The 12,184-nt window shown below is 36.1% G+C and overlaps 2 protein-coding genes across 3 annotated transcripts; one reads left to right on the top strand and one right to left on the bottom strand.

Moving 5' to 3' along the window:
- Nucleotides 1-5: 5 nt before the first annotated feature.
- On the bottom strand, nucleotides 6-1,330 carry LOC106152241 (serine hydrolase RBBP9-like). 2 transcript variants are annotated; one of them, XM_013525759.3, is made up of 2 exons: nucleotides 1,177-1,308; nucleotides 6-836 (listed from the first exon to the last, which is right to left on the bottom strand). In XM_013525759.3, the coding sequence occupies exon 2, from the start codon at nucleotides 819-821 to the stop codon at nucleotides 267-269; it is 555 nt and encodes a 184-aa protein (XP_013381213.2). In that variant the 5' UTR covers nucleotides 822-836; nucleotides 1,177-1,308; the 3' UTR covers nucleotides 6-266. The 2 variants fall into 2 exon arrangements, with proteins under 2 accessions (XP_013381213.2, XP_013381212.2); XM_013525758.3 differs by having other exon boundaries at nucleotides 8-836; nucleotides 1,229-1,330.
- A 14-nt stretch (nucleotides 1,331-1,344) lies between these two features.
- LOC106152240 (enhancer of polycomb homolog 1) lies at nucleotides 1,345-12,014 on the top strand. The gene is made up of 14 exons (XM_013525757.2): nucleotides 1,345-1,738; nucleotides 2,733-2,889; nucleotides 3,921-4,066; nucleotides 4,887-4,982; nucleotides 5,261-5,368; nucleotides 5,601-5,668; nucleotides 5,958-6,144; nucleotides 6,486-6,653; nucleotides 7,247-7,333; nucleotides 7,693-7,841; nucleotides 8,178-8,300; nucleotides 8,735-9,084; nucleotides 9,543-9,771; nucleotides 10,083-12,014. Exons 1-14 carry the CDS (start codon nucleotides 1,586-1,588, stop codon nucleotides 10,156-10,158), a joined length of 2,097 nt encoding a protein of 698 aa, XP_013381211.1. The 5' UTR covers nucleotides 1,345-1,585; the 3' UTR covers nucleotides 10,159-12,014.
- The last annotated feature ends 170 nt before the right edge of the window (nucleotides 12,015-12,184 follow it).

The raw sequence follows: 12,184 nt of genomic DNA, 5'->3' as shown, positions 1-12,184 counted from the left end.
TATTGTCAAATGCCTCAAAAAGCACATTAAAAGGTAAGATAGAAATATAATGATCAAGGAACTGTAGAGTTAATACCTCACTTTATTTTTATTTCATGCACCTAGCCCCCTGGACTATCACATATACTGTGCCAAATGCTTATAATTTATTTGGTTCAACCAATAACGTCAATGACAAAGATTTGTATGCATACACCCAAGTTGATTAAATTATTAAGATTATATGCATGATTTTTCATCTGACTAGCTATCATCAATATTAACTTTCAGTCAGAACTTAAAAATACCAAATGTTTCACTGCATTCAATAAATCAGGAAACGTGGAATTCATGCAATGTCCTTTATCTTCATATTTATGCAGTTTTGACTGCAGTCCTTGATGGACCTGTTGCTGTTCTTCCCATGGTATAAAGGGATCGTCTGTAGAACCAAACTGCAGAACAAATGTGGCATTGGCCCTTATTTTCTCCCATTCCCATGGTCTGTTGTAATACCCACTAGCTCTCTCATTCTCATCTCCTAGATCAGTGACACAACCTGACACTACAATGATACCCAGTACTTTGTATTTCTCTGCATAACGCATTGCTGCCTGAGCGCCTGAACTATGGCCTACAATAATTGTGCTCTCATCACACTTCAATGTCTCCTTCATGAATGGGATCCACACACTTTCCCTTGCAGTGACAGGGTCTGGCATGTTTTCTAACGCACAGGGAATGTTTTCTTTGGTAAGCTTGTTGTGCAACCAGCCATACCAGTTTGAATGGTACACATCTCCTGCCCCATTCCCTGGGATTATCACAACTCTTGGTGGCATTCTAGATATTTTAGGCTGAGAAAAAAATAAAAATTGTTCTTTAATAATTTCTCTCTTCCCAAATAAACTGATTTTGACAAATGACAAATGTAAACATAAGAATATAATAAGAGAGGCAATAAGAAATATATTGTGGGGTAATAAAAGTTAACATATGTGCATATGTGTCATTTGATAAATAAGTGATAAAAAGACTGGCGTCTTTTAACTAGTTTGTAAGTTACCTGTTTAATAATATAGGTATCCCTTTTCATATTAACAGTAACATAATTGTGAATAGTGCATTATTTGTTCCGAATTTACAGTGTGTACTCCAAAACCTTGAACTGTCCTTCCCCGAATTTAACTTATTTACCTGCCAATATATTTATTTACACGTTTAGCACTTGTATAAAACTGGAACATACTTTAATGCGGTTTTATTCCAGTGATCTATGTCCCAAAGTGAACTCCATTCATAGTTGTGTCAAAGATGAATGAAAGCGCATGCGCAAGCAGGTACCCGCGCGCTGAATTCTGGGATACTCGATCATGGGCTTGGTCGTCCGCCATGATGGCTAGGCAAAATTCGTAAGACTATGTGGAATTTTGATTGCGATCTACGGTGTACCAAGCGAACCTGAGAAAACATTTACTAGGCATTATGATACTAGGACATTTATTTTATAGCGATCGGTGGAAATTTTGTATGTAGGCTGTGGGAAAAGTGGTTATTAAGTGAACCAAGTAGAAGGGGAGCTCATTTGCATATTTCTGGGGTCAAAATGAGCAAGCTATCTTTCCGGGCTCGGGCGCTGGACGCCTCCAAGCCAATGCCGGTCTATAAGGCCGAGGAGATACCGGACCTTCCAGATTTTGCAGCCATTAACCGTGCAGTGCCTCAAATGCCCACGGGAATGGAAAAGGAGGAGGAAACGGTAAGTTCATTGTTCACATTCGAATCCGGGGCTCTCATATGACCCGCCATCTTGAATGGCGGTAAATGCATATCTCAATTCGCTATGACTCACTCCCTCATCAGAGTTTATAGGCCTTTAAGTTGAAAAAATGATACAAATCTTTGAGATGTGTCGCCAGAAAATAATAAGATTGTGGCTGATAAGGAAATATTCCGTATTACAAAATCAAGCATGTCACGTGACTTTGTGTTTGTGTCCACCATTTTGGTGGGAAATTCCCGGAAGTTGCCCCAGTAAAACCACGTGTATCACATGAAGTAATAAATTCCCCCTCTAACATGGTCTATCTTACACAAGCTAGTTCGTTTTTCCAAAACGTTACGTACATTAAGTTACAGAAATTGTCTACTTTGTCTCACGACCAATCTTGAATTATTATTATTTTTTATTTTGATACTTTTTATCATCATGTCCTCCTACTTTCCCTCCATTTTCCGAGTAAACTGCTTTGACCATTGTTCTCATTCACGTGATTAATATTTGAATTAATTTTCAAAAAGAAATACCTGGAATCTGGGTTAAGCGAGACATAGGTCAGTCTTCGCAGTGGCTACAACATTTTACGTCCCCTCTCCCCATAATTCCCAATTTTAAAACCTTGCTCTAATATAGCTAACCAAAATTTAGGGGGGGGGACGATAAGGGGGAGTAACAATGTGAAGACATACAGAGAGTAACCTCCTTTCCCTCCTGTTACGTAGAGTAAAATACCTTAACCAAAGATTTGAATTAAGCAACCATTATCCATAACTGGTGTTTATGCTTTAAATTATTAAAAATTTCAGATGTGTAAAAACAGATTATGAAAAAAGAAATACAAATGTGATACAATACAAAATAAGTATCAAAAAGTTTTTTATGTAAGCAAACAACAATTTCTTCAAATTACATTTATTTCTGAGGTTTATCAAAACTGATTTTTTTTAAAAAGCATTTTCACATACATTAATAGGAACATCATCTCCAAAGAGCCCTGTCAGCACAACAGGTCTATGGGACCTCAGAGAGGCTTGTCATACCTGTGCCAGACATAGACGAGGTTACGAGGGAATATAACGAGATGTATGCACCTGACTGCAAAATGCCAAAACAATATATTCACATACAGCGTAAGTTTTGACTTTTGATTAATGCCAGTTTTCTCCACCAGAAAAAAACAACAACATAAGATGAAGGTTGTGCATTTATGGCGTGGGACCTAGCCAAGGAGAGCCGTAGAATACAAATGTATTTGAATTTGATGAGCTGTTCATATATAGTGCAACCACATATTTCTGTTGGGACTATGAGTATTTGTATTCACACATGAGCTTTTTCTGCGGATTCTGCTTTTTTTACATGACCCCAGGGCAATTAAACCCAAAAAAAGTAATGTAAGGTATTTGGTTCAACAATAAATGTCCAGATTTTTTATTTTTATTTATTTATTTATTTATTTATTTATTTATTTATTTATTTATTTATTTTAACCTGGGCTCATGTCTGTGTATTTATCTTTTCAAGGCAGGGAACTATGCTGTCTGAGATGAGGGAACATCCAGCATAGGATTAACAAAATACCTTTTAGTTCAGTTTATAAAAGTTGGCTATATGAGGGCACCTGTTTTCCATCGTCTGGTAGTTTAACTGTTGGCAAAATGTTGCCTGTGGGCAAGTTGATTTTAGGAATAGCATGGCATAGACATAAAATGCCATTTGATTAACTGCAATTTGCCTTGGAGTAATTTATTGTTGATCCTGGTATTAGATGCTGCCTGAGTCAACCTGTTTGTTTGGGTTGTAAATGTTATTAGTTATTATTATAGACAAATTGTTGATGTTGAAAATTCAAATTTGTACTGCAGAATACAATAGTATTGATTGACATATTAGGGGTTAAATATGATGTCCTCACCTTTATAAAAACAAAATAATTGGTTGGCATTTAATGCCAATAGTTGTTTTGCTTTACTGTTCTGCTTCATATTTATCCTGAGTTGAAGATATACAAACTGAAATGAAGATCTGCTTTATTCTTGAGTTTGGTGTATCCAGACTGGGCCCCCAGTCAGCTTACCTATGGTCTATATTTTAGTCCGATAGGGAAGGCATATTATAAAAAATGTTCAGTCATATTTAGCATTTGCTCTGTGTATTCCAGCTTTTGGATTGGATCAGGAGATACCGGACTACGATATGGACTCTGATGACGAACAGTGGTTGAACAAGCAGGCCAAAAAGATGGAAATCAATCCTCTCCAGTTTGAGGAAATGATGGACAGGCTAGAGAAAGGGAGTGGACAACAGGTAACAGATTACACACTGTACCCTTTTGCATGGAATTATATTAAAGAACTGCTTGCCATATTAATCAATATTTTTCCTCACTTTCCATCTGTGCAGTAATGATGAAGTTGAAAATAGCCTGAACCTTGTGTGTATGTTACGTTCAGGTTAGCAGTTGCCATTAATTTAAGTAAATCCTAGTTTTGTATTGGGCATTAAGAGGATATAAATATGCATCACTGCCAGTCAGAGGCAGTCTTTTTCTGTAGAATCAACGCTATTGCTTGTTTGAATCTCAGTGTACTAATGGAGATTGAAATTGGAGTTATGTGTAGCAAATAACCTTCTTATGTAACTGTTTCACATGAAAAATGCATTATTATGTCGCTTGGATGATAATTGTGGTTTGCTGCCTATAAAGGTTAGGCCTTCTGAAAAGAAGAAAAAAAGTTATTATGCTTGATAGTGCACAAAGATGTTATTGTCCCTTCAATAGATATTAAATATTATATTAGATATTAAAGGGACATTAATATCTGCAATATGTATATTAATGTTGTCAACTATTTTCTGATGAAAGAAATAGAATTTGAAAGCCACAGGAGCATTAAAGTTAATGAGCATGCAAAGGAAAGACAGTCGATCTTAACCAATTCATTTCCTAACATTTGATCAGATATTTAGCTATTAAATTAGAATTATTTAGTTTTGAGTTATAAAGTTTGCTCTTCGCTGTGTTTTTCACAGCACAGTCACTCTGGGAAAGAGAACAGGGGGAAAAAAAGATTAAGAATGAGATCATTTTGGCAGCTTCATGAAGAATTATAAATCCTTTTTCCAGGTTGTCACTCTCCAGGAGGCCAAACTTCTCCTAAAAGAAGATGATGATCTCATTATTGCTGTGTATGACTACTGGCTCAACAAAAGGTTAAAAACTGTGAGTACTTGTTTTCTTTTAAAAAATGCATTCATTTGAATCCACAGTTAAACCAATTGATAACCTCATATCACTCTGTTTGGCAGATCTCAAAGACCCCCATTACAAAAAAAAAAAAAAAAAAAAAAATGAAAGATGCTGGTGCTTGAAATTAAATTCTCCCTACTATATGTTTGAACTGGGTCATATTTTTTGTGCATCTTTTTTTTCTGCCGACATTCCAATAGCAGTTCAGTCATATATCTATTTATGGTTATGCATGCTTCTATATTTTTCAGGCACATGCTCTCATTCCACAAGTGAAGACAGAAAAACGTGATGGCTCTACAACTAACAATCCCTATGTGGCCTTCAGGCGGCGGACAGAAAAGATGCAGACAAGGAAGGTTTGTGGTACTCTTCTATATATGTCATGTCATGTCATGCATGTTTAAGTAACTCTGCTAAATATGTGTATTATATTTTTTTCATGTGTGATATAAAATGTATTTTACTTCAGCAAAATCTCTGTGAATTTCATATATATGTGTGATTATGGAATTTTGTATACATGAATTGAACAGAACTGCTTCTTGCAAGAAATGATGTCTTACCTGCACTAATGTACTTTGTTTACAGAATCGTAAAAATGATGAAGTATCTTATGAGAAAATGCTCAAACTACGACGGGACATCAGTAAAGCTGTGTAAGTCTTCTAAATTCGGTCCATTGTATGAGAAAATTTCAAAGGTTTTAAGATAACTTTGTGAAGATTATCACTCATGGAATATTAAAGATGTTGCGTTTGCAGGCTGTATCCATTGCAACTAAATTTGGGTTTGGGCAAATGGCTTTCATTTATCTTTAAATTGCCTTGAAACATTTATAAGATTTTGGTTTCAATCTCATCTGAAAGAGATTGTCATGTTCTTGGTGGCTAGCCAACTGAGAACCTATACAAAATATAAATATTAATTCATAAAATGTCTTTGTAGGACAATACTAGAAATGATCAAACGAAGAGAGAAAGCCAAGAAAGAACTCCTCAAGCTCACAATAGAGATTGTGGAGAAGAGATACCAAGCCACAGACTTTGATGGCAAACTACTAGCAGAGGCCAATGCTGAGAGGCTCAAATTTCCCTCATTTTTGCCAATACAGACCCAATACAATAACTGGAAGGTAAATGAAATTTAAATTTGAGAAACTGCTCTGCGTGGCTGCTATGGATTCTGGGGGTGGGGCATTCAAACCACTGTGACAAAAAATTTGGATTTGAGAGTTGAGATAAGTTTCCATGAAAAAGGCATCAATGACCTCAATGCTGACCCTTGTATAAATTTAAATGGCTGTCCATTTGTGGCAATTATTTTCCAAATAACATTTATTTTTACAATGCAAAATCCTATTTCACAATTAACATTTGTAAATAACTATTTATTATTCAACCTCATTGCAGCTATAAAAATAAAATTTGTATATACATATCATTTGATAGATGATTTTATCCTTCATGAAAACAGGAAGAAGTTGGTTTTGTACGAAAAAAGCGTGAATACAAGAAGAGAAAGCACAAGCAGCAGCAGAACCAGCAGAGACAGCAGCAGGAAGCGGTCCAGCTCCCTCATTACAACGAGGTGGACATCCTGCAAACAGATTACTTTTCTTCTGAGGAGGAGCCAGTGTCACCAGTAAGCAGACATGAGCTTTTTCTGCAGAAACACGAGATTCTGCAATTTTTAATTCAATTCTGATGGTTCCCGACATTGGTCAAGATCTGCAATAAAATCTGCTTCAGAGTTTATTTTATTTATTTTTTTTTTTAACTAAGGCTCACCCATTCAGGAAGGAGGTCTAATTGCAAAGTTTAAAAGAAAAGAATAAGTCTTCAACTAAGTGCAATCCTTTTTTTTTTTTTTTTTTTTTTTTTTTTTTTTTGCAAGAGGATATGGCCAGAAACCTGAAGCAAATATAAAAGCCTTTCAGAGGAAACAACCCTTACAGAATTTGTTAAATACAAGTCTTCTGATTATGTTAGGGCTCATTCCCATTGAAACTGTCCAAGTAGATCACTCCAACCCTGTGGGGACTCTTGATGAATACAATCAGTTTAACAAATTAACATGCCGCCTCCTGGTGTTGAGTAGAATACAGAGAAGCTGGGGATTATATCGGTAGACTGGGATCAAGGAGGCATGTTTATCTGTAAAAAAGTTAACACATTTACTTCGATGGTGTCGTTTGTTTTGATTGTTTAAAACACATCCATGTTTTTGTCTTTCAGCCTCTTTCTCAGTCTGACCATGAAGATGAAAATGATCCTGATGGTCCATATGCATTTAGAAGAAAAAACAATTGTTATTATTTAGCTGTGAGTCTATTATTTCTTTTCTACACATGCTCTGTGTTAGCAGATTGAATGTTGTTCTGTAAATATGATATGGCAGTTAGCTACTGCTAGCTGAAGCTTAAGTTCTTTCTCTGTGAACAAGAAGCAACATTTTCTTTGATTTTGAATACTGTTAAGTGTTATATTGTATTATGTGCAAATTAATTTATTATGACTTATTATAATTTATTAAAGACTCCATAGTAGATGTAAGATGCAAGGTTTTGCTTGTTTTTTGGGGGTAAGTCTATTAATATTGTCTGCATTATTTTATGTTAACTCCACAAATATATTATTAATAATGAAGAAATGACTTACCATGGAACATTTCTTCATTTCAGCCTATCGATGATTACCTTGGCAACTGGCCATGGAGTAGTCGAGAAGAAGGGGGCTGGGGTGATAAAAAATATAGGTATAATCTCTCCTCGCTGTCCTCACCCCGACAGTGTGTGGGATATGTCCGGCGGAGGATTGGGCGAGGAGGAAGGTTAGTTTGTTTATCCTTCATCCAAAATGTGTTGGTTAATTGCTATGTTGAAACAGTGTATTCTTGCAAAAATAGCCAGAATTTATTATTAAGGTTATACTTTTTATTTAGGTCACCTTTCAATCTTCTGAAAAAAAAGTGGGTGCAAATTTCTGGGTGTGCAGACTTGGAAGTTTACAAGTCTGGTTAATCATGTAAATCGTACTACAGATGGCTAAAGAAGGTTGAAATTTGTTCTACATTGAAAATGTGTGTGGTAGTATCTTTCTTGATTCCACTCTCTGGTGTAACTGGGACCCATGTTGAATATTGAATCATTGTTTTAACCTTTTCCAGGGTTCTACTAGACCGAGCTTATACTCCATGGGACGATACGCTGCACGAGTTAGACATCAGCAGTTCTACCTCAGGGAACTCTCACATAGATGATTACATTCATTATATTCAGAATGAGAAAGTGTGAGTAGAAGTGTTTCAGTATAGAATTAAGTAACTGGATGCATGTTGAACGCATGAACTGTGTTGTGTAAATGTGCCTGGTGAGAGTCAAGTCTCCTAGTTGAATTACATGTACAATATTGTACTTATTCACATATGTGCTTATATCCCTATATTATAGTATATTCCAACTACTAGATTGCTCTTAACAACACATTGTTGTTCATGAGAATAAAGTCATTGATGAGTTCAGGCTTACAGGTGGCTCTCATTTAGCTCATATTTAGTTCATGTCCTGTAGAGCAATAATTGAATAGTTTACTTCTTTGAGTTGAAATACATAATTATCTGCTGGATTGTGCCAAAACACAGTTTTCTCTGGAATTAAATGATGAATTAGTTTCTCTGTGCCCATTTATGACTGTTCTTGATTCTTCATTAATTTCATTTTTCAGGCCCCATTTCCGACCAAAAACTCCGACAGAAGAGGACTTCTACCAGTCTTCAACTGTGGATGAAACCTACACTGCCATTCCAGTCAGCACCGAGTTTAATCTAGAAAGCTTCCAGGCCCACCAGGAGCAGCTGTTACTCATGCAGAGACAGCAACAAGAACAGCTGATCAAAATGGAAACAGAAACTTTAGATAGCTCAATTAATCTAGGACATTCCTTCTGCTCGCAGCCCACGTCCCGATTCACATTGGATTCTGCCACGGCGCAGTTTGCGGTGTCTGCTGTGGTAAATAATGTGCAGGTGACTGGTGCTCATGCTGCTGCGCTGACGAATGGACCCATTATGGACAGTAAGTGGTCACTGAGCACACTGTTAAGGATATGAATCCACTCTGTTAGCCAATGTCAGGCAAAAAAAAACTGATTTTATGTAAAACTGTGAATCATGTTATGGTCATGGACATTAATTTCAGAGAAAGTTTGTTTATTTTTTTGATGACATCTTTTTTGTGAAATGTGTTATTTATGGTCTCTTGATGTTCTGTACAACCTGGGCTTGTATCATAAAAATTTGAACATCAAACAGGAATTATGCATCAATGCTATTGGATGATGCAAACAATTTTCTTAGAATTACTCACTTAAGATTTTATCATTAACAAGTTTAGATAACACCAATTTTCAATGGACCTTTGTAAAAAAGACCAATGAACATTTAGATTTAGATGTTATAAATTTAAAAAAAAATTGAACACTTTTTTACTGCATTTTGTAAAGCTTGTCAAGCATCTGCTCTTTTAATTTTTAGGCAAGGCACATGGTCTGTCAACGTCACCAGCTGAAAATGTTCTGCAGTTAAACTTTCCTCTCACTTCAACGTCCAATAGCAATCTGTCTTCAGTGTCCACAAGTCCAGTCAACATAATCAGCACAGTGAACTCCCAGACCACCCCGGTTAGTGTTCTTGCGGCCAAGGCGGTCACCCCGTCCTCACCCAAGATCCTCAAACTGGCCAACACAGCAGCAGACCAAATCAAGTAAGTTAAATGAACACGTGCCAACTCTGTTGCATTTTTTTTTTTTTTTTTTTTTTGTAAGTATTCTTATCTGTATGACCTCTGTTAGAAAATGGAGCCAGTTTCATGAGGGGTTTGGGTTGGATTTAACAATATTTCAAGTAGATGTACCAAATGAAGCTGCATGCTTTTTGAGAATCCCACATTTTTGGTGAAAATTTGCAGCAAACCTATACATTATGCTACTGTATAAGTGTGATGGAACATAGAAAGGGAGCACCGCAAAAAAATGTCTTTTCAGAGTAACTTATATTCTACTGAATTATTTCCAGACAAAATCATGAAGATGGCAATCAAACAAACTCTATCGTGAAGCAAGAAAACCCTGTTCCTATGGAAGTCACGTGACAGCGTCCTCCAAGTCCATCCTAATGGACAAGACTTCTCCTTTTGACCAGAGTAAAGGGAGGACTGCTGAACCCCCCTCCTCAACCAATCACAATTCTGTAAGGTGATCATGTGACTTGGATCACTTGGATCATGTGACTTGGTCTGTACAGCACAGTGAGGGTCACCTGATGGCAGAGATGTGAGGGATCTTGTACTGTGGACATGTTATCAGTGGGTTAAGCTGGAAATGTCGCACTTAGTGTGGAAAGATTTTTGAAACAATTGTGGAGCAACCACATGGGGTCTTTGTTCAATCAGTATGTTCAAGCTAATGGAATGCTATGGTTGTTTTGGTGGAATTAGGAAGAGAAAATTTCTGTACAAATAATAATGCAAAGAATGGGATGGTTTCCTCTTTGGGGGCCTTTTTCTTCATTTGGAAAGGAAAGCTACTGCATTTTGCACAGAATTTTTAGAAACGGGGAGGGGCAATCACTACAGATGCTTTAGGGTGGGTAAGGGTCTCTTTGTTTAATGCCAGGCACTATACCTGGATAACATTCTCTTGCTTAATTTCGGCATGTATATCAGTAAGTTGGTATTGTAGCAATTTGTTCATGCAGTCGTCTGTTAAATTACAGTATGAGAGCTTGTACAAGAGGCCCAAGCCCCACTGTGGAGTTAATGAAGTACGTCTGTACAAGTTAATCAGCATACAAAATTGTGTTAAGAGGATAACAAATGTTGCATGCATTACCTTTGTGAAATGTTTGTAAAAAATTTGTGTAATGTGTAGAGATGTTAACTGAGCGTTCATGAGGCTGTTTGTATTGTTGGGAAGTATGAAATGACATTTCACCATACCTACCAAAAGTTACATTGCACAACTGAAAGTTTTACATGTCTGAAGAATGTGACATAGACAGGTTTTCAGCAATCTTTTGTTATTCTTATCCCTGCCAATAAAAGTAATAGTAGTAGTTACTATTAACCCCTATTTAACAGGAAATTTATTGGGGAAACTTTTTTTTTCCAAAAGATTACAATCCATGTTCTTAGGATGAGGTCATATAATTTTCAGCTGAAGAACTTTTGGGGGCTACTAGTGTTTAGATACAAGTGGCCTTCAAAAGTTGAATCAGAATATTGGTGCAAAGAGCCAAACGGTCCTTAAGGCCTTACATCTTGTATTTTTTTCAGGTAGCTTTTTAAAGGGAACCAGTGAAAAAGGATTCAAAGTTATTTCAATTATTCTATATTCTCATTCACAGAGAGAATGCATTCTTTGTAGAGAAAATATATCTTGTCTGGCTTGTTACAATATTAAACCATTTTACGAATGTAACAGAAATGTGGACATCGTAGATTTTGAGTATTTCAAGTTGAACATGTTTTGCAATTTTTGGAGAACTGATATTTTTATAACAATTGCTTATCACATTTGCCAATACTGTAACGAATCAAGTCTTAGTGATATATATTTTATGACCAATACTGCACTCAACAAAATTGGCTTGATTTTTAACTTCATGACAATTTCAGTAGACGATTAATGTATTTCCTAACAGCGCAGCTAGATTCCCTTGTATAAAACTGAAAATTTGTCCATCATCATTGCGCCTAATTGAAAAGTTTCTCACTGCAAACCAAGTTTGACTATAATTATTATTATTGCTCTCATTTAAATTATGTTGTGTAACTAGAACACTGTTAGCACTGTAACACCAGATTGCATGACTCTGGAATGGTAATGTCATTTGGGTATAGAGGGAGCTGCTGTCAGAATGTGACCCACTTTTATAAAAACTGTGATATTGAAATGTTGACATTAAAAAAAGAGGAAGAAAATAAAAAATAAAAAGGTAATATTTGAAGTGTTAAGTGTTCCTATTTTCTTAACCAGGTTTTTGTCTTTGAAACAAACTCAAAAATTCACTTGGTTACTGTTAAGTGAGGGCTTTTAATAGTGCCACTTAAACCCTATCCCTTTACAATGTAAACTAATGACTACAAACTATAAAATACAGCTGACTGCAACAATTCA

This window comes from Lingula anatina, chromosome 7 (genome assembly GCF_051362555.1).
Source record: "Lingula anatina isolate TDL-2025a chromosome 7, LinAna3.0, whole genome shotgun sequence".
In the NCBI taxonomy this organism is placed as follows: Eukaryota; Metazoa; Brachiopoda; class Lingulata; order Lingulida; family Lingulidae; genus Lingula; species Lingula anatina.
The sequence above is the reverse complement of the archived record's forward strand: the minus strand, read 5'-3'. Positions and strand labels throughout refer to the sequence as shown.

Coding starts and splice junctions, on each gene's coding strand:
- LOC106152240 (XM_013525757.2), top strand. CDS start 1,586: ATGAGCAAGCTATCTTTCCGGGCTCGGGCGCTGGACGCCTCCAAGCCA. Junction 5,369..5,600: donor AAAAGATGCAGACAAGGAAG/GTTTGTGGTACT, acceptor CTTTGTTTACAG/AATCGTAAAAATGATGAAGT. Junction 6,654..7,246: donor AGGAGGAGCCAGTGTCACCA/GTAAGCAGACAT, acceptor TTTGTCTTTCAG/CCTCTTTCTCAGTCTGACCA.
- LOC106152241 (XM_013525758.3), bottom strand. CDS start 821: ATGCCACCAAGAGTTGTGATAATCCCAGGGAATGGGGCAGGAGATGTG.